Source organism: Capricornis sumatraensis, chromosome X, assembly GCF_032405125.1.
Source record: "Capricornis sumatraensis isolate serow.1 chromosome X, serow.2, whole genome shotgun sequence".
NCBI lineage: Eukaryota > Metazoa > Chordata > Mammalia > Artiodactyla > Bovidae > Capricornis > Capricornis sumatraensis.
Genome location: NC_091092.1, coordinates 106132922 through 106155702, shown reverse-complemented (window position 1 = coordinate 106155702; position 22781 = coordinate 106132922). Strand labels below are relative to the sequence as shown.

Genomic DNA, 22781 nt, shown 5'->3' with positions numbered 1-22781 from the left:
CTAAGATTTTTATTAGTTGAGAAAAACAGTGAATTGCAGGAGGGTACACCTGGGTTTCCTGGAGAAGGAAATGGCAACCCACTCCAGTATTCTTGCCTGGAGAATTCCATGGACAGAGGAGCCTGGTGACCTACAGTCCATGGGGTCGCAAAGAGTTGGACGTGACTGAGCGACTAACACATGCACCTGGGTTTCAGGGCCACCTCTGTGATTAGTTCATTCTGGGATCTTCCTTTGTTTCCACTGTAGACAAAGAAGTGTCATTTGTCTATAATTCTGCAAATATTTTCCATTAAACACAGCCTTCTCCTCAGCATCCAGAGACTTGCTTTTTCCTCTGGACCTTCATTTTATTCATACAGCTCTTAATATGTGCTGTTTTTTCATTTGCTTGTTTGTCATTAAAAATTCTGAGCTTGATTTTACTATTCAGGTAAAACACGTTTGTTGTTGGAACGACAGAAGGGCAGAAAACAGATAAGCACAACTAAAAAAATTTAAAAGCTCTAATTTGACTAACTAAAGAGGACAATTCTTAATATTTTGTTATATATCCTCACTAATATTTTTACAGTCATTAAGCTGGTAAACCATGAACCATCTAGGGGGAGGGAGGTGGTGTAGGAAGGAAGACCCTGATTTGCAGTCTTTGCTGATTTCTGTGATTTAAAGATTTCCATCATGGTCTATTTCAAGCTACTGAGTTGTTTAAGAACTGCCTCACAAAATTCCTAACCATTTAGCTGTCTCATGAGTCAGTATGAGCCAGCTGAAGCACTCCACTGTTTATGTGTTTATGTGTGTGTATCTATATGTATATGTAATTTTCTTTTTATTAAAAATGGAATTTTCTCTGTATTTTCCATTGTGATACATTACTCCTTTTGCTTACCAAACATGATACAGATTTTTTGTATGTCAGTATATGTATGTATATACTGTCAATTTTAAGGACTGAATAATATTTCATTGAATATACATATTAGGATTTATTTAGTCATTGTTTTGTTTAGGGACCTTTAGAGTTTTCCCAGAACTTTGCCATTAAAAATAATGGTATTCAGATTTTTGAAGTAACCTTTCTTTCTAAGTGAGTTAATCTATGAGAAATATCTTACAAACTGAAAGTGCTATATAAATATTACTTATATTAGTTAGGTCCTGTTTTCTTGTTTAGATTATGTGCATCTCTGAATGAGACAGTAGTGTGCAACTATCTTTGCATTCCCCACAGCACTTACCAAAGTGCATCCACATTCATTACATATTTGAGAATAAAGACAGTTCAGTTCAGTTCAGTCACTCAGTCATGTCCGACTCTTTTCGACCCCATGAATCGCAGCACGCCAGGCCTCCCTGTCCATCAGCAACTCCTGGAGTTCACTCAGACTCATGTCCATCGAGTCCGTGATGCCATCCAGCCATCTCATCCTCTGTCGTCCCCTTCTCCTCCTGCCCCCAATCCCTCCCAGCATCAAAGTCTTTTCCAATGAGTCAACTCTTCACATGAGGTGTCCAAAGTACTGGAGTTTCAGCTTTAGCATCATTCCTTCCAAAGAAATCCCAGGGTTGATCTCCTTCAGAATGGACTGGTTGGATCTCCTTGCAGTCCAAGGGACTCTTAAGAGTCTTCTCCAACACCACAGTTCAAAAGCATCAATTCTTCGACTCTCAGCTTTCTTCACAGTCCAACTCTGACATCCATACATGACCACTGGAAAAACCATAGCCTTGACTAGACTGACCTTAGTCGGCAAAGTAATGGCTCTGCTTTTGAATATGCTATCTAGGTTGGTCATAACTTTTCTTCCAAGGAGTAAGCTTCTTTTAATTTCATGGCTTCAGTCACCATCTGCAGTGATTTTGGAGCCCAAAAAAATAAAGTCTGTACTGTTCTACTGTTTCCCCATCTATTTCCCATGGAGTGATGGGACTGGATGCAATGGGCAGTTTCTTCTGTCTTCTAGTGCTTGTGATCAGTGGGCCAACCTTGTCAAGTTCCAAGGCCTCATACAGCCCTCAGTCATAGATCTGAGTTTTTCCTCAGAGCAGATTCAGTTGGATCAGCTAGACTTAGCTCAAAACCTTGAACTTCATTGTTTTCAGCTAACCAAGTTGATCCACATTGTTTTACATGATTTCATGTAATATATTGGGGCTTTCCTTATAGCTCAGTTGGTAAGAATCCGCCTGCAATGCAGGAGACCCCAGTTTGATTCCTGGGTCAGGGAGATCCACTGGAGAAGGGATAGGCTACCCACTCCAGTATTCTTGGGCTTCCCTTGTGGCTCAACTGATAAAGAATCTGCCTGCACTGTGGGAGGCCTGGGTTCAATCCCTGGGTTGGGAAGAGCCCCTGGAGAAGGGAAAGGCTACCTACTCCAGTATTCTGGCCTGGAGAATCCCATGGACTAAACAGTCCATGGGTTGCAAAGTGTCAAACACAACTAATATATTAAAGTATCTGTGACCCCAGTGGACAAAATGTAGCAGACAGTTGCCTCTCCCTCCCCATCCCTCCCCACCCCCTTGCACAACCACACTACTGTGTACCTCGCTTTCTCCCAGGAACAAAGATAATCACAAAATATATCCACTTTGTACTCACTAAAGAAAGAAGTTCCTGCATTTCCTTTCTTATTTCAGGTTTTATTTTAGTATTTCAAGTTATACATGTATTCTCATTTCCTTGGTTGCCTCCAGGTGACAGTGCAAAGTTAACAACACTCAATAAAATAAATAAAGCCATAAAATCTTCTGGCAGCATTATAAGGTTGTTATAAAAATGCACATTTGGGGAAAAATGTCCTTTAACAATTTTGAAACCTAAAGCCATGAACACTTTTTATTACTAAGAAAAACATTTTCCCCAATATTTTGTTTAAAAAATTTTGAACATACAGAAGACAACTTGAAAGAGTTGTACAAAGAACACCCAAATACTTGCCACCTAGATTCTACAGTTAACGTTTTATTTCACATGTCTATCCATCCCTCTATCAATCCCTCAATTCGCTTGTAAGTGTGCGTGTGTGTGTGTGTGTGTGTGTGTGTGTGTAAATCATATATATCAGTACTCTTCCTCTCTTTGCTATTCATATGATTACCTAGAGAGGAAAATCGTTTTAAAAGCCAACTACTCTATCAGTCTAGAAAGGTGACTGGTTTGGGCTCCATCCTCGAGCAAGCTTGAAACTCCATAGATAAGACAGAGCTGGCAGGCTTCCAGGTATGATTGACTTTAGTCCTGTTCTGAAAAGGCTTAAGAGAGCAGAAATAGGTAGTGTGGTCTTCCAGGGGAATTCTAGGTGGGAGGCTGCTCTCTGCTGGGGGATCTCCCAAGCACAGCTGCTGTTTTAACTGAAGTGATTTGGGGTATCTATCGGATCTAGAAAAAGTATATGTGCATATATATATATATAATGTGTGTGGGGGGGTGAGTGTTGTATATACATGCACACGTGCACACCGCGCCCCGCCCCCCCCCCCATATACTGCATTATCTCCATGACAGTGTGGCAAAGTAGGTCTTATCTCTTCTTTATAATTCAGGGACAGAACTTGGGTTAAAAGACATGTCCAAGGCTGCACAGCTAGTAAGTGTTAGGAAGGGAAATGGAACGTTTTTCTGGAGCTCTGGAGCCTGAACCACTTCCCATGCCATTCTCGACTTGGTTTCCTTGCCTCAGTGGCCTTCGGTGTCACCTCTCAATGTGGTTCGTGCTCAGGCCAGTTGGCCTGCTGGAGGGCCTCTAGAAGACTGTGTGCTCACAACTGGTCCTTAGATAGGATGATTTTAGTGGCGGGGGTGGGGGGCAAGTTGCAGTCCAGAGTAACCAAGCCAAGGCTTTGAGAAAGCTAAGTGAAAGTGAGGTAACTGAGAAAAGACAGGATCCTGTCTGCCTCTGATGATCATGACTTGCTGGTTTGTTTCCAGGTGTTTTGAAGTCTTCTGCATCTATTGTCAGTCAAACCACATTGAAGAACCTTATGTCAGCATCACCAAGAAGCGGCAGATACCAAAAAATGGCCACTCCGAGGAAATTGAGAAGGAAGTGGGCCAGGCAGAGGGCAAGCTATTCACCCACCGATCTGCATTCAGCCGAGCATCGGTGATCCAGGCTTTCCTGGGCTCAGCCCCCCAGCTGACCCTGCAGCTGTATATAAGTGTCTTGCAGCAGGATGTCAGTATCGGACGATGTATGTATATTTTTTATTTCTGTTTGCATTTGGGAAGCATGGAGAGCAAAACATAAGGTCTGTTTTGTTTCAGGTGAAATTCATTTCTATGCGCCTTTCATCCGAAGTCTGTGTTCCAGTTACTAAGCTCAAAACGTAGTGAGTTAAAATAATAGCGTTTCTTTTGCTTATGAATCTGAAGTTTAGGCAGCTCTCAAAAGGGCTCACCTCAGCTCCACTGTGCGTTAACTGGCATGGCTCAAAGATGGGGAGTTGGAATCCACTGAGGGCTCATCCTCTCACAGTTCTTACGGTCAGTGCTGGGCTGGGGCCTCAGATCTTCCCCACTTTGTCTCTCCATGTGGGCTAGTTTGAGCCTCCTCACAGCATGGTGGCTGCTTTCAAGAACGAGTATCCTGAGAGGGAGAAAGGGCCAGGTGGAAGGGTATCCCTTTTGTGATCCAGTTTTGAAGTCATGCAACATTACTTTTGCTGCCATTTTCTTTGTTGATACACCTAGGAATCCTGTTGAGGCTCAAGCCAAAGGGAAGAAAGGAAACTCTGACTTTTGTTGGGGAATGGCCACAGTCTAGAGGTTCACAGCTGTGATCATTGTGGAAAATACAACTTGCTGTACATATGCTGAAAGGATGGCTGCCAGGGGCTGGGCCTCTTCAGATTGTGCCTCTGTCACTCAGAGATAGTTGTAAAGCAGCTGAGACAGTTGTAACAGCTTCTTTGTGGTGAATGAGGGCATCAGGAGTTCCTTCCTGTCTTCTTGAAGTTCTAATAGATATCTCATCTTCAAAATAAACACACTTCTCTAACCTTTGGACTAGTCTAACATCATCAAATTGAGGGCAGGTTTTGATTAAGCCAGATTTAAAAAAAACTGCATATGCATTGGACACAAGTGAAAAACCTTCATATGAAAAGAGGAAATAATCCTTTGCAAATATTAACATTGTAAGTAAATGAAAACCAGATATTCTGGTAAGTTTTACTATACAGATAAGCAAAAATTAGTTAAAAGCCTTAAATTTAAAAATACATATTTAAGATAACACTGAAATTGGAATATTTTAAAATAAATCACCCTTATTAATTTAACTTCCCTCAGTCTTCTTTCTGCCTCTAATCTAGGCTGGATGGTAAAATGTCATTAATTTATGGCTGAGTCACAGGTTATTTGTATATCACAACTGTCTCCCTTATCCAGGTTACATAAGAATGACTGATTCTTAAGATATATCAGAACTTTAAGTTGAGATCTTGGACCTTGGTGGATTAACACCTGTGAAAACACCTTCCACAGCCCCAGGTAGACAGTAGATGCTCAATAAATGCAGCAGCATCCTTGTTTTCTAGGGACTTATAACTAGAATGGGCATTGACCAAGGTGAGTCCTCTGCATGCCAATATACCCTTTACCCAGTTCATTGTTTTCCATGTGGCAGAAACACAGCAAGAGACCAGATATGGTGATAGCCAATTTGATTTTTACATGTCGGTTCAATTTTTTTTCTCAAGTTACTGAAAATGAAGTTGTCTTTTAGCTCAGAGGTTGGCAAATAGCAGCCCATGGATGTAACCAGGGGGTGCTTGTTTTTGTAAATAAAGTTTTATTGGAATGCAGCCATGCCCTTTGATTTACTTGTTGTCTATGTCTGCCTTTTTTTTTTCCTTTGAGCAGTTGAGTAGTTGCATAGTTGCAACAGAAAATAAGTGGTCCACAGAGCATAAAGTATTTACTGTCGGGCTCCTTACAGAAAGTTTGCCAACCCACATTACAGTTTTTCAGATGGAATTCTATTCGGGAAAATGAAACCTATCTCATAAAATGTCAGTGTCACAAAGAATATCTGTAACATGCCCCCCGAGAACTTGGAATAATATAAGTCCCCTGAGAATTAAACGATAAATCAAATATGTATAGAGAAAGGAAGTGGGCATGGTCCTCTTAAAAATACAGATAACTGCAATTTATATAGGTTTTGACTAACCCTAATCACTGCCTTAGCATATCTGAGGAAGTAATCCCTCAGCCGGAAGGGGAAAGGTAGTTATAATTAGAGCACAGGCTGGGGTGTGTCATGGACGCCATGGGCAGTATCTGTCATATGATTAGGAATGCATTTGGTGCAAGAAACAAACACTTGACTACAAGGTTAGACAACCCATTATTTTGCTCATCTAAGAAGAAATTGGAGTTAGGCCATTGCTGGCATTATATCAGCTGCTCACACTGATAAAGTTGATGTCCCTACAATTCCATTGGCCTTTCTTTTGGGTTGATACTGCATAGAATCCATCATGGCTTCATTCAAGGTAGGAAGGAAAGCATGAAGCAGAAGAGGGAATGTCTTTCTTCCTTTAGTTCAGTCACTCAGTTGTGTCCGACTCTTTGCGACCTCATGGACTGCAACATGCCAGGCCTCCCTATCCATCACCAACTCCTGGAATTTAGTCACTCTCGTGTCCATAGAGTTGATGATGCTATCCAACCATCTCATCCTCTGTCGTCCCCTTCCCTTCCTGCCTTCAATCTTTCCCAACATCAGGGTCTTTTCAAATGAGTCAGTTCTTCACATCAGGTGTTCAAAGTATTGGAGTTTCAGCTTCAGCATCAGTCCTTCCAATGAATATTCAGGACTGATTTTCTTTAGGATGGACTGGTTGGATCTCCTTGCAGTCAAAGGGACTCTCAAGAGTCTTTTCCAACACCACAGTTCAAAAGCATCAATTCTTCAGCACTCAGCTTTCTTTATAGTCCAACTTTCACATCCATTCATGACCACTGGAAAAACCATAGCTTTGACTAAACAGACCTTTGTTGGCAAAGTAATGTCTCTGCTTTTCAGTATGCTGTCTAGATTGGTCATAACTTTCCTTCCAAGGAGCAAGCATCTTTTAATTTCATGGCTGCAGTCACCATCTGCAGTGATTTTGGAGCCCAAAAAAGTAAAGTCAGCCACTGTTTCCATCACTTCCCCATCTATTTGCCATGAAGTGATGGGACCAGATGCCATGATCTTCGTTTTCTGAATGTTGAGTTTTAAGCCAACTTTTTCACTCTCCTCTTTCACTTTCATCAAGAGGCTTTTTAGTTCCTCTTCACTTTCTGCCATAAGGGTGGTGTCATCTGCATGTCTGAGGTTATTGATATTTCTCCCGACAGTCTTGATTCCAGCTTGTGCTTCTTCCAGCCCAGTGTTTCTCATGATGTACTCTGCATATAAGTTAAATAAGCAGGGTGACAGTATACAGCCTTGATGTACTCCTTTCCTGATTATTAGTAAGTAAAAGCTTTCCCAGAAACCTCCCTAATAAACCTCATTTAGGTCTCATTGACCAGGATTGGTCATGTGATCACCTTGGTTCAAGAAATGCTAGAGAAGCTGGGCATAGGACAGTTAGAACCAGTGGCTTTGAACAACATTCCTTCAACTTCTCTGGTGATGATGTGACCAGAGATGGGAGCTGGGGATCTTGTTAAAAAATCGACAGAAAAACAGGCTTCATTCTTGGAAATTGTGATTTGCTAGGTATGGGATGGTAGCCTCAGATAGGTCTGCCATACCATATGTTGAGACCAATAAAAATATCCATTCTGGATAGGAGAGGACATGAAGTCCATCCGAACCTGATCCCGTTCAACATTCAAACTGTATAGCTTTCTTTTCTCTCTTATCCTATGCTCACTTAGCAAATGCTGATGAATTTGGCCTTGGCAGATCTTGGAGGGGAGGTGGAGCCAGCCACATGGTCCACTGGAGAGGTTTTTGTTAATTGCAATATAATTCATACAACAATAAGTTCACCATTTTAAATGTACAATTTAGTGGATTTTAGGATATTTACTATGTTGTATCATCATCACTATCTAATTTTAGAATATTTTTGATACATCAAAAAGAAATCCCATACTTAGTAGCAGTCACTCCTCATTTCCCCTCTCCAGACCCTGGCAATCACTAATCTGCTTTCTGTCTCTATGAATTTGTCTATTTTTCATACTTCATATAAATGGTATCATATACTTTTGGAGAGTTTCTTCCCCCATAGTCAGTGAATAATGGACACTGTCTGTGACCCTCATCCTTTGAGTGAGACTAGTCAGCTCTCAGGGCACTTGATTAAGTCACTGGACCTTGGAGGATAGGTTGGTCTGAGGCCCAGGTGAGTTCACCAAGGTTTCTGTGTTCTGTGAAGACCTCTGCAGCATGCCACTTGGCCTGCCTGGATCTCCAGGTGTCCTTCTCTCTTCTAGTCAAGGTGGTAATGTTGGTAGTAATGATGACTGCTTCTCAGATCCTTGCTTTGTGCCAGGCACTGTGATTGGCATGATTTTGTTTCACATTCACAGCATCCCTGTGAGATAGATCTGATTACTTCCATCTTCTTAAGGATGAAAATTGTACTCCTAGTCTCCCAGAGGAGGCAGGACATAGGGTTAGATTTATGTGAATTCACTCATTGAAGTCAATGAATATGTATTGAATATGTTTTGTGTTCCTGACCTTGTGCTGGGCTCCAAGGATAAAGTGATGAATAAGGTGGACAGGGCTATATCCTTCTGGAACAGGATAAGCAAATAGGATACAAATAATTAGTTATATATTTATTTTATATCAGGTAAATCCTGCAAAGTAAAAGTCTGTTGGGAGACTCTAACTGAGTCTGGGAGATAAGGGAAAATTTCCCAGGGGAACTTAAGTATAAACTAAAATCTGGTAGATGAATCAAGTGAAGTAAAAGAAGGAAAGGGTATCCCAGGATTTCAGACTTTATCCCAGAGGCACTAGGAGGTCACTGATGAGTTTTAAACATCACAGTGTCATGATCAGATTTTGTTTTAGAAGCTGATTACTCTGGAAAGTGGACTGGAAGGGAGTGAGGGGAGAAACAAGGAGGCCCAGAAGTGGGCTGCTACAGTTGTCAAGTTGAGAACAATAATAGCTTAGGCTGTAATAGTAGAAATGGGTTATTGGAGCAATATTACTGGTGCAGAAGTTGAACAAGGTGGTGATTGATTGAATGGGAAGGTGGGACAAAGGCAGATGTCAGACATAGTTCCCAAGTTCCTGACATATATTGTTGATTTATACCCTGCCTCATTCCAAAAATGGACTTGGTGACAGGGCTTATTAGTTAGTGCTATGATACTCTCTGTGGAATATACCCTTCTGTCTGCTCTTGTGGAAACTGGTAAATTAAATGGTAATATTATATAAAAATATCATCTGGACTAAAACATGTAATTCATGCAGTTCATATGATTACTAAAGATTACTGAACTTACTTATGAATGTGTCTCATTGTAAACACAATTAAAAATCTCACTCTCACATGAAATACTTAACCTTTCTAAAACCATTTATTTGAGAGAGGAACAAAGTTATCAGTGGCTGAATACATGTTTTAAGATGTACAAGTATATAAATTCTATCCTAAGTGATAGACTCAGATATATACACAGTTCTTATGAACACTCTACATGCTGTGTTAGGTTGAAAAAAAAATTGTCACATCAAGTGAAGAAGGAAACTAATTACTCTCCTATTAGTTGATTCCGTGTCTGACATTTTCTCCTGTTCATCAGATGCCAAAGGGCCCCCTTCTGCTGCTCCTGGCCTGTCATACAGGACTAGGCTGCCCAGCCAGCTTTAACAGTGGGGTCAGTGGACCTGGGTTCGCCATCCCAGTTCACCACTTTCCGGCTGTGTTATCTTGAACATCCGTCTGTCTCCTGTGAGCAGCAGCTTCCTCACCTGTAAGACAGGGATAATCAGAGTTCCTCCATCTTGGAGATGAAGTCACCATGTGCCTATAAACTGTGACTTAACACAGAGCCTGGCACAGGCCACACCCTTAACAGATGGCTGCCTGTGTCTCCCTCCCCAGCTGCTTAGACAGGTCCCCCAAAGGACTGCCAGGCCTGGTTCTCATGTGATTGCTGGATGCTTAGGCCTCTGGCTGTGAGAACCCCAGCCTGGCCTGCTGCACCTTGTGGGGGTAGAGTGCTGTGCAGAGGAGGAAGCCAGGGCTACATCTGGGAACCACATAGTCCTTACCTTGGTTCCCTCTCTGCTCCCTTCTGTCTAGTGACACCCTCTATCTCCCTCCTTCCTCCACTGATGGAAGCTTGGCGCTGGCTTAGCCTTTGCTGGCTTCTCAGGAGTGTCTGAGAGTAACCATGTCGGGTATGTGTACAGCTCGGTGGAGCAGGTGCTTGTTTAATCCAAGAAACCTTTCTTGACACCTGGTGCTCCTTCAACCAGATGCCTCACTGTCAAGATGTTCACCGCACAAATTTGTGGATCGTTACAAGAGCCATAAAGCCCTTCTGGACTCAGGCAAGCCTCCCTCTTACCCTCCTGCTTATTTGAGTGGCCAGGAGGCTTCTCCCCAGTGATGGCAGGTAGAGAGTGTCCTTCAGCTGCTCACATGAGGACACCAGCCATGCCACCCTGTCCCTGAAGTGGAGCATCTTTATGTCCAGGGCATGGTACCTCATCTTCCAGTGACTTTCAGACAACAGGGAGTGCCTCCAGGGTGGGTGGTACCAGGGAATCAATCATGGTACTCACATCCTGCCAGGTTGGTTAAATAGCTGTGTGGTTGCTGAAAGTGCTTGATTTTGGCTTATGGCTGTGGCATGTTTTAGCACAAGATGTAGTCTCCAGGATACGTCACCAGAAGTCACACCAGAGGATCCATTGAGGACCAGAGAAGTCATAGTAGGTGGATAAACTGTGTCAGGTTAGCAGGTCTGTGTGCTCAGTGTCACCTTACAGTCCATGCTAGTGGCCCCTGTGACACCTGCAGGGAGCCAGGCTTCCTGGGCTCTTTAGACTCTCTGTTTGATGACTAGGTTTGGAGGTTGAGCTTTTCTGACCTCGTGTGGGCAGGCCATGTGCAGAGTCACGTGGACAGGGGAGACTCAGGCAGAGCTGTACCGCCATCCCTTTAAGAACTCACAGCTGTGCCTGTGGGTTCACAGGAGACACGGGGGCCCTGGGCAGCTTGTCCTCCAGCTAACTGCGGCACCCTGCCACACCCCTCTCCTCCCCAGGACCAGGGGTCCTCCACCAAGGGAGGAAGGCAGGCAGAGGCTGAGAACCACTGCCCTTGGGAAAGCAGGAGTCACCCAAGGTTAGGCTTTTCGTGCATTTGGAAAAGATGGAAGGGGACTGGTGAGGGAGGATTTGTTCTAACTTGAGCCCTGCAGAGACCAGTGACAACCAGTGCCCTGTTGGGAGTGGGAAAACTAAAACCAGTGTGAGTGGGAGCAAGGGTTAGGGAGGGCGTGCCTGCCAAACCAGGTCTGTGACCAAAAGGAGTGTCAGGGCAGGCCGGGGTCAGACACAGACACAGGTCAGCACAGGTGAAAACATCACGTGTGAGATGACATGAGCCCGAGTGAGTCCAGCCTGGAAAGACCTTGGAGAGGAATGTCAGATTGCTGTCGGCGTGAACACAGGCCTGGGAATAATGCTGGCCTCCCTCTGAAGACAGCCTCTGAGAAGAGGTGTTTCGAGGGCCCAGGCTCCCCTGGCCCCTGAATCTGACAGGTCCTACAGTCATGTAGCTGTAACTCTTTAGAATAGGTCTCTAGATCCCCAAAATAGAATTTCTAAATGAGGGACCATTTAGTAACCTCTAATACATTCTTTCCTAAAGCATAAATTGCAAAGTGGCAGCTCACAAACCTGATCTGGATGGTGTTTGTTAGTCCTCCCCAGACATCTTAAAAGAAAATTCATAAGTGCTGACACTTAGAATCACAAACTTTCAACCTAAGTATCTGGATTTCTGACTTCTTTCGTGAAATCAAAATGTCTGGATGTCCATGTGGTTGCTGTCAGCTGCAAATACAAGATACTGTCCCATTAAGGTTGGCCTTTGGTTTGCCACTTCTCTCTTTTGGATTTCATTTCTCACCCACTTTACTCATAGTGGCCACTATAGTCTGGACACTATAGAGACTTGAACTTGTTACTGACACCACAAATTAAGTCTTAAGTTCACAGTGTTCATAAGGATCAATTTTCTCCTTTAATGATGTATTATAGTACAGGGCTTCTCAAACTATCTTCAGTGTACAGTCAGTATTATCTGTTCTTCTTGTTCTAATTCCTTATGAACTGATAGGAGGTCCTATAATTCATGACTGATACACAGCTGACATTTGACAAATGTCTTTATAAGAGAGAGTCAGGAAGAGATTTGATTACAGAGTGAGATGATAATGTGAGGACTGGAGCAAGATGCTATATGCTTGCTTTGAAGATGGAGGATGGGGCCACTAGGCAAGGAATGCAAGCTAGAAAGTCAAGGAAATGGATTCTTCTCTTGGGCCTCTGGAGGGACCATGGCCCTATTGGCACCTTGATTTTAACCCAGAGAAACTAATTTGAGACTTCTGGCCCCCAAAGCTGTAAGAGAATAAAGGTGTGTTGTTTTAGGCCACCAAGTTTGTGATAATTTGTTACAGGAGCCATAGGAAACTAATAACAGGTGCAGAGTAACTTTTTACAATCTCTTATTAGGAGCAGACCAATACTCCAAGAAAAGTGGCTCATTTTCACGGAGAGCAAATAAATTCTAGATTTGCTTCAATGTAATATTTGATTCTAAAGGACCCACAATCTCTTTTTGATAAACTTACAAGTAAACCCATAAACTGAGCCAGATTTGGCAAAGTTTAACACAGATTTGTGTTACTTTTCAGATTCTTCCACAGACTTACTGCTTTCTATATTCATTCATTTTTTTTTCTTCACCATTCTTCCTCTTTCCCATTCTGGAACAAGTCATTTTACTTCAGCCCAAACACTTTTTCTGCCCTTAATTTTTAAAATGTCTCATTATCTTCAGACTTAATAGTAGAGACTCATTCTTATAGAGTCTCATTTACATAAATTATAACTTTTAAGCAGTCACAGGTATTTCATGGAGAAAACCAGGGGGTGGATCATTGTAAATTTTTAGCAGAGCTTTTGAATACATTCAAGCCAGCTTTATTCAGCCATGCAATTCCTTTCTATAGTTTCACATCCTGGCAGAAATGAACATACTCATTTACAAATCCAAAGATACAGCCTCTGTAGCATAACAAAAGTATATCAACTCAAATCATGCTTAGTAATCAATGTTTTAGTATTCTTTCTTAGACATTTTCTAGGTATCCATTGAATTTCTGTTAATTATCTCATAATATCACTGCAGAGCCTTCAGTTATCTAAAGATTTTAGAAATGTTTTTCAACAGAACATACTCCAAAATCTCATTACTGTGGAAAATACAGGTTTATCAGAACAATGACTCACTCTATTTGTTTAAATATAAATTGATTTTTTTCCTATAATCTTAGACCTTCAGTAGGAGTAATTCTAGTTCTTTTGATCATAAACCTGTAGGAAAAATATACCCAAGAGGCTTAAAAATGTACGCTTGTATTATAATTAACACTGATGAATCAGAGAAGACCTAGTTGTCATTAAACCCAAAATATTATACTAGTCATCATACTCAAAGATTTACGTGAATTATGTCAATTTGAACTTTTAAAATATTTTAAAATCTAGCACTTTTAAAGTATTAGTAGCTCATTTTTATATTTTAGGAAATTTTAGTTATATTCAGTCTATATAAGCAATTATTTATTTAGATATGCCATCAGAATAGAGGTCCTGTATTTTTTTTTTTGAAATTTTAAACTTTTTATTTTATATTGGGATCTAGCTAATTAACAATGTTATGGTAGTTTTAGGTGAACAGTGAAGGGACTCAGCCATACATATACATTTATCCATTTTCCCCCAAAGCTCCCTCCCATCCAGGCTGGCACCAAACATTGAGTAGAGTTCCATGTGCTATACCATAGGTCCTTGTTGGTTATCCATGTTGAATATGACAGTGTGTACATGACCTTCCCAAACTCCATGTCACTTCCCCCCCACCACCAGCAACCATAAGTTCATTTTCTAAGTCTGTGAGTCTTTCTGTTTCATAAGTAAATTCATTTGTATCATTTCTTTTTAGATTCCACATAAAAGGGAAGTCATACGATATTTCTCCTTCTCTGTCTGACTTACGGTATGACACTCTGTAGGTCTGTCCATATTGCTGCAAATGGCATTATTTCATTCTTTTTAATGGCTTAATAATATTCCATTGTATATATATGCCACATCTTCTTTATCGACTCCTCTGTCAGTGGACATTTAGGTTGCTTCCATTTCTTGGCCATTGTAAACAGTGCTGTGCTGAACACTGACATGTATCCAAAGGTAGGAAAACATTACATCCTCACACAATCAGAGATGAAGGAATTTCTGAATTATAGACACAGGTACATATAGCCACAGAGACATAGCTTCAGTTCTACAATTTCAGTCATGGGTTAAGTGTAAACACAAGCAGAAAATCTCCCTAGTCCAGATTTCAAATAGCTGTTTTCTTCCCAAAGGGCATGAAATTTTGAATTGATTTGAGATAAAAAATGGACTAACAAATAAAAAGGCTGACAAACCGGATTCTCTTTTGTGGGCAGGGACCTGAATCATATAGACCTGAATATCTATAAACCATGAACCCATTTAGAGAGAGCTCCAGATGGTCAGACCCTCATACCAAATCCCCATCCATTTCTGCCAATGATAGGGAATAACTTATCAGCCATAAATAAACCAAAATAAAACATTAGTAGAGAGGCAATTTTAAATTAGAAGAACACAGAGTCCTCACAGTTTTGTTGGCATTCTGGCTTCACCCAGGAGAGCTAAGAAAAGACACACCTGGGCTTTCACCACACACCAGGTGCACTTCTCCGTGAACAATGTTTACCTGGCTCTGACAGGTGAATCTGTTGGGCATCTCACTGTGAGCTCCAAAGCGGTTAAAAGATATTTTTCAAAAAGGATGAAATCTTATCAGATGTTAAAACGAATTCAAAAGAAAACAAAAGAATGTTGAGCAGGAATATTGAAAGAAGTGTGTAATTGGAAGCAAGACTGGTTTTATTGCATTGTGTGTGTGTGTGGTGGGTGGGGGGGGTGACAGTTGAACCTCTGCTGGACAATGCATTTTGTCATGTATCTGTGACCTGATAGCCTGGATCTTGGAGCCAGCAAGCGACAGGCCCACGACCACCACAGGAGGTGCATTGCCCCCAACATGTGGAAAGGGCAGTGCCCAATCCTGAGCTCTACCTCTTCTTTATGGATGTGACCATTTCTCCAATTCATGTTCCAATTCAGGAAGAATTGCTTCCAGAGCCTGGCAGGGGCCCTCAGAGTCTCATCCACTGGCTAAGCCACTCACAATTGAGGGAGCCCATGCTGCTGCTATCAGCAAATGTAGCTAGAGTTTAGATCCATGGGTGTGCTCCAGACTCCTCTCAGTTTCTGTCATTGTGAATTGAAAGTTTCTGTGGGATATCTGAAAGGAGAGAGCTCATGGAGTTGATGGGTTTAGTCAGGAGAAATGAATGGACTCATAGCCTGGAGAGCTGAACGTAGGGCCTGTAACAGGCTCTTCTGTACTCCGAGCCACGTGTCCTTGGCCCTTTTGATTTTAGCATAGCTGTGGTGAAAAGTTCCGTGGACATTGCTAACATCTCCTGTCCAGCCTGTGTCCCAGCACACCATGAGAGGTATTTTTCTTCCTTTCTGTCTTAGGATTTTCTCCTATGCCAGGGAACACAGCTCAGTTAGTGTTGGAAAGTGTGGGCAAGGTAATGCTTGTTGGGCCACCTGCAAACTAAGGAAGATGGTAGTGAATGAATAAAGCTTCAGCCTCTGTCCTTAAGGTGAATAATTCGGGATCCAATACGTATGGTGGATCCCCAGTGGAAATGATGCCCACTGGCCGCAGTGGGAACCAGCTTGACAGTGTCATGTAGTCTTTATGAGCCTTGCTTCCGGAACCCTCCTTCGCTCTGTTTCCTAGGCTCCCCTCCCAATGAACTGCCTGCATCCAGATGCTTGTCTCAGGCTCTGCCATTAGTGCTGTCATCTGAATGGAGGTGGTCTCTTCAGTCAAAGCGGGCCAGGCATGTGCAGCTATGGAAAAGGCAGCTAACTTCTTCAAGGGCACACGTTCTGATGGAGGCTGTGAAAGAATAGAGGGGTAGGAATACAGAGGTTTGTATAAGAGATAGGCTGAAATTGTGCCCCAGGGATTCTTAGCTGGATGAGGGAAAATAGAGGATTCATTTGATTTCAGAGCTTGTTGTAGGATTCTCATGGAGGGCCACTTGAGGGAATAGCCTGGGCAAGGAGAGACTATGGAGTAATATGCCTGGAAAGGGGGCAAAAGGTCTCCACTGTATCAGCTAGCTATTGTGAATAACAAACTACCCAAGACTTAGTGGGTTAAACAGTTAGCATTTATTGTTGCTCAGTAGTCTACAGGTCCACTGGGCAGTTCTGGTCTGGGCCTGTCTAGGCTGATGTTGAGTAAGCTTGCCCATGAATTCACATGCAGTCTGGGGGTCAACTGGGAATAATCGGTCTAGGATGGCAGCACTTGGAATGAATGGCTCTCTTCCATGTGTTTACTTCCTGAGAAGCCTGCCCTGGTGGTGGCAGGGCTCTGAGAGAGTCACAGCGTGCCCAGCCTCTTGTGGTCTAGGCTCAGAATTGGGACATTGTCACTTCTTCCAGATTCTGTTTCCACTTAGCACAATTGAGAAGAGATCAGGAGAGAAAATGAAATCCCTTTCATGATAATACGCCACTAAGTTGACACTACTCAGTAGAGCATTTTCACTTGTATTATATGGAAATTAGCCTCCTTTAATTTTTAGCCTGTTGGTTAGACCTGATTTTTCCCTGATGAAGCAACACTAACACAACTACTTCCCTTATGACATGGCAGGTCTTCACATTTTCACAAGTGTCCTGTCTTCCTTTTCTTTTCCGTTCTCCAAACCCTCCAGTCATTTCTCTAATGGCATGCTTGGTAGCCATCAAGGTCACTGTATCTGAAATACAGTCTGGTTCATCTGACTTGTCACTCTTAACACATGGCATTCATAACTGCATGTGACATTGTAGGAATATATGATGAGCTTATAGCAGTGAAACTGTTTTACTTTATTTTTGCTTTAATCTGAACTCTGCGATTTTATTGATGTGCCCAAATGTAGCTTTTGGGAAAGCTCAATCACACAGTTGGTTTATACTGATAGATGATCTGATAAATTGTCCCATTTCTTTTTCCATACTGAGAGCAGCTAAATCAAGATTTACCCATCTTGTACTTACTTAGTATAATTTTACATATATAAAGGTAGGTTTGATTTTTTTTTTCTTGTTCTATTTCCTTTTCTTGGCTTCAAGCCCAGGATATCAGTCTGTTCAGATAATTGTGAATCATGATTCTCTTGTCTTCCCAGTTTTGTCCTGGCTATAAGTTTATGTCTTCATGCAGCAGTTGACAAGACAGTGAGGTTAGGACAGCCCCAAAGCTACAGCCCTGTGCACTCCTTGACAATTGCCCTTTGGCCTGGAAGGAAGTAGTAAAGCATATGAGTACAGATTGCATATCTCATTGAAAATCCATCTGCACTGCACTCGCACTAGCGTATGCATTTTCTCTAACTTGTCCACAAGGACATCATGAGAGGGCTTTTTCTGTTTTATGGGGCTTTTTCTGGAGGCCTTGCTGAAAACCATACACAATATCTATAATATATACCCACTTATTAGCTGCAGATATCTTTTCTTTGTGCATGTAGACAGGAATAAAGAATATTATAAGAAACACCCATGTACCTACTTGTCTGCTTTACTGAATAGTCACATTACATGTTTGCTTCAGAAATTTTTTTTTTTCTGTTTAAGAAATAATACTAGTACAATTGGGGCACCCCATGATGCTTCCTCATCATAATTTCAGAATTTATCATTCTCATGTGTGATTTATGACTTAACTGCATTTACACTGTCTCTATGACTATTATGTATTGGTTTTGTAGGTATTTAAACTTTATCATACTGTAGATATCATTATGTAACTTGCATTTTTTGCTTAACATAATATTTCAAGAACTATACATGCTCCATGCTGATGAATGTAGCGCTAGTTCTTTCTTTCTTGTGGCTAAGTATTCTATTGCAGGAAACAATTTTCTAAGAGATAGACAATAAATGTTTTCGATTAACAATAAAGAATCCACCTGCCAATGCAGGAGATGCGGGTTCAATCCTTGGGTCAGGAAGATCCCCTGGAAAAGGAAATGGCAACCCACTCCAGTATTCTTGCCTGAGAAATCCCTTGGACAGAGGAGCCTGGTGGGCTATAGTTCATGGGGTCTCAAGAGTCAGACATGACTGAGCAACTAAACAACAAATGATCAGTGTCACATAGTCTTCCTGGTTTTTGTCTGTTTTTATAACCCTTTAACAGTGTGCAAAGCACTATTAACTCTCATACTGTACAAAAATAGGGTTTAGATTGCCAACCTCTGTTCTCCTGTCCTGTCTGACTCACACTGTTTCTCCATCCTCCTTTTGATTTACATGGCTTCCTACGTCGTACGTTCCCTTTTTATAAAACAGAATGACTGCCTTGCCTACCTCCTCAAGAGAGTAGGAAGATAAGGCAGATGATAGACATGAAAGTGCTTGGAAATGTTGCTTTTTCCCATGCTGCACAGCATGTAGTATCTTAATTCCCCCACCAGGTGTCAAACCCGTGCCCCCTGCAGTAGAGGTGCAGAGTCCTAACCACTGGACCATCAGGGAAGTCCCTGAAATGTTTTGTTTTTTTAATGCTTTTTTATGCCGTCTCTCTCTTTTCACTTTCTTTTTCTTTTTTCCTCTCTCCTTCCTTTTTGCTCCTTCATATTCCATGAAGAAATATGGGAGCTCATTGAGAAATGTAGATGACTGAGACACATAGGTAGACACTGTTGGGCAGTGGGAGATTGATTGGGAAGACCTGAGCCCAAAGTGTATAGTGTTACATTCTTGCCGGTGGTTTCTCTGCAGCTCTGGGACATCAGTGGCTGGGAAATTCAGGAGGCACACTCATTCTAGGCAGCCTATTAGTAGAACACAGCTGTTATTTTGTTTAAATGTGCTTGGTCTAAGGTCTGGGCTGATGGCCTGTTCTGCCACCAAATAGCTATGTGACCAGTCTCACCTCACAGCCTTTTGGCTCTTCATCTGTCAACTGTATCTGTCAACACAGGTTTCACAAGATTGTTGTGGAAATTAAATGAGATAAGCTTAAAATGTTAGTATGTGGTGCAGGCCCTTGGTGAAATGCTTATTAGAGGTTAATTTGCTATATTTTTACCTATGAAGGTTAATTACTATACTTTATTGTTTACTTATAGAGGGTCCCCCTTTAGGATCACTGCACTAGACAGCAAGTCCACAAAGGGTATGTGCCTACTTTTCTCTTTTTTTGTATAACAATGGTAGCTTTAATGGATTTTAATAAAATTTGTAACTTCTCAAAAAATGAGTAAGGTGAGCTTGGATTCGGTATTTCAGCACCTTCTCTGGTCTTAATGCAAAACAATGATGAATTAATTTTTCTTTGTGGGAAGGGTTTATTAGTAATTTAATTTCTTTAATGACCAGATAGCTATTCAGATTTTTAACTTCATCATGTGTCACTTTTGGTATGTTGTATTTTTCTACCAATTTGTCCATTGCACCTATATTGCTGAATTTATTGGCAACTGTTGTTAGTAATATTCTCTTATACGATTTAATGTTTGTAGGACTGTAATGCTATTTCTTAATTTCTGATATTCATAATTCATTTTGTATCTTTTGTTTCTTTAGCAGTCCATCTAGGAGTTTATCGATTTTGTTGATCTTTTCAAAGAACCAACTTTTGTATGTCTACTTTAAAAACTATCCCCAAATGGGAACTTTAATTTGAGAAAAATAGTAGTGTCCTTCATCTGTTACTACAAACACCTTTTCTAAATGCCTTAAACACATAGTTAATAGTACCTAGCCTGGTGACAGGTGTGTGGATGTACTAAAGCCTTTATTTTAAAGTTGAACTGAATTCACATATTTTTTTTCTCAGGTATGACATACTCAATCCTTCCAGATCCCCTGCAGTTAAAGATCACCTTACTCTTAGATTGGCTGAGGGTCAGAGATTTAAACATGGGCAAGAGGAACCTGTAGAAAGGGTCAGACCGGCTCTCACAGCTATATGATTATATGGGTAATAGTCATTGATGTTGCTGGCCTTTCCTTATTAAGGCTGATTCTGCAGTTTTTCCACATGTGGGAGTCTGAGGAAGAAGATTGAGATAGCCAGTCTTTATATTTCCAGAGATAAGTAGTTTTTAATGCTTACTTCAAGTTGAAAGCTATTTCTGGTATTTCTGATTATGTCTCAGGAGACCAAAAAGTAATTTGGGCTCAGTGGATAGAATGAAATTGAATTTTCTCTAGGGAAGATAATATTAAACATAAATGCAAAGCATCTTGTAACAAGGTTATTACAATGGTATATGTCCACTATGTTCAGGAAAAAGTAAGACAGTAAAATTCACGACTGTAGACTTGGTGAGAATTAGTTACTTATGGACAGAGCAGTTGTTACCATTTGCTTCTGCTAACATTTTCTGAGTTCTCTTTCATATGTGGACCAGGATCCAAATGTCAAGGTTAATTAAAGGAAGTGTATGTGTGTAAAGTGATGAATATCTAGAAATAATCTAGGAAACTTTGATTTCAAAGTTTTTTATTCATTTTTAAACCTTTTAGAAGCTCATTTGAATTGTTTTAGTCAATGCTTAGTAAAAAGAATGACAATACGTTGAGCAGAGCGTTGGTTATCCAATTTCTTCTCTTTCAAAGTAAGAGTGCCTGGCAGAACAGATGTGTCAAATGTGCCATGAAACTCAAACAATCCAAAGGGAATGGAGATTTCTAAACATCTGACTTTCTGGTAAACGTGGGCCACCCAGAAATATATTTTGCTTGTGTGTTTTTCAGCCTTATATTTGTTATTTTTATACCTTTCTTTGGAGAAGATCCTATACATTTTAGAAATGTTCTTCAAGGATTGAGGTGCACCGTTTGGAACATGTTTGTATTAATAGCATATGGTTTGGTAAATGAAGAAGCTATGTAGCACTGGCTCGGATACAGTGGTTTTGTTTTTTTTTAATTTGATAACAAATCCTTGTTATCAATTAACTTATTCAACAAATAACTATTAAAGGCCCACTGTGTGCCAGGCACTATACTCCATCCCAGACAGCAGTGAATAAAACAAAATCTGTTTTTATTGAGCTTATATTCTATTCTATATAAATATTCTATATGAATATTTTTCTTTCACCTAAAAATAGACCATTGATTAATTGGAAACTTGATTAAATATGGGCAAATTGAAGTTTGTGGTTGTTTTTAATTTTAATTTCTGAAAATTTTACATGCATGTGTCCAAAAGCATCACTGTACCCATTAAATATGTACAGTTATTTATATATAAATTATTCATCAGTAAAGCAGTAAAACATTTACTCTAGTTTGTTTTCTTCTTACCCTAAGGTTGATTGAGCTGTATTGTATTGACTGCTCCAGTATGAAAGTTTCTCAGACTTCTGTTAATACTTCATGTTAGACGTCTCTGATTTGGATCCCACATTACTCTCAACTACCTATATCAGATGAATTTGACTATTGCAGATCCTATAAGTGACATATATGGAGAGAGAGAGAGAGATATTAACTGGAGAAGGAAATGGCTACCCACTCCAGTAGAGAATTCCATGGACATAGGAGTCCGTGGGGTTGCAAAGAGTTGGACACGACTGAGCGACTAACACATACATGGGTATTAACTATTTATTTATATTTTTCTACACCAAAGAGCATTTTCAGCCATACTTAGTATAATATATATAACAGCTATAGCCGTCTAAACAATGGTCTAAATGATTGTGTAATAGTGAATGTCAATGTGTAAGACAATATGAAGTGTGTAGGAGTTGAGGGTGAGTTCATATCCATTCCTCCAAAATTAAACTCACCCCAAATGCACTGGAGGAAAAGTGCTTCTATGTGCCACCAAGACTTTTCATTCAGGCTTGGCTTTTGCCTGGGTATGGATTCCAATTTTCTTTCCTGGAGTCTGTGGCCACAAGCTGGTGGAAGTTACTTAATGCTACTTGATGGGGAGATACACACTCCTCCCCACCCCTCATGTCAAGGCTGTATTTGAGTTCACTGGAGGCTGGCAATGTTGCTTATGTAGCCTCTCAGTTTTCCTTCTAGAGCCTACGTTTGAAGAATCTAGCATAGGACCTTCTGATTCCTCACTCATGTCTCTGTAAAGTAAGTATTGATGGGCCTGGTGATGTAGCTTAGAATCAGGCGTGTTGAACAGGTACAGTCATACACAGGAGAACTGACGTTTTCTTTGCAAGGTCCAAGCCATTTCTTTATCCATTTTTTTAACCTTGGCAAGGCAAAGGCTTTTTTAAAAAAATTGTATTTATTTATTTATTTTGGCTGTGCTGGGTCTTTGCTGCTGCATGGGCTTTTCTCTAGCTGTTCCAAGCAGGAGCTACTCTTCAGTGTAGTGTGCAAGCTTCTCATTGTGGT

At 40.9% G+C, this 22781-nt stretch overlaps 1 protein-coding gene across 1 annotated transcript in view; it reads left to right on the top strand.

Annotated features, from left to right (window-relative positions):
• XK (X-linked Kx blood group antigen, Kell and VPS13A binding protein) overlaps positions 1 to 22781 on the top strand; it is a 39125-nt gene that overhangs the window by 4715 nt on the left and 11629 nt on the right. Inside the window, exon 2 of the mRNA XM_068963053.1 lies at positions 3938 to 4200. Coding sequence (XP_068819154.1) covers positions 3938 to 4200 — 263 coding nt within the window. The remainder of the gene's footprint in view (positions 1 to 3937; positions 4201 to 22781) is intronic.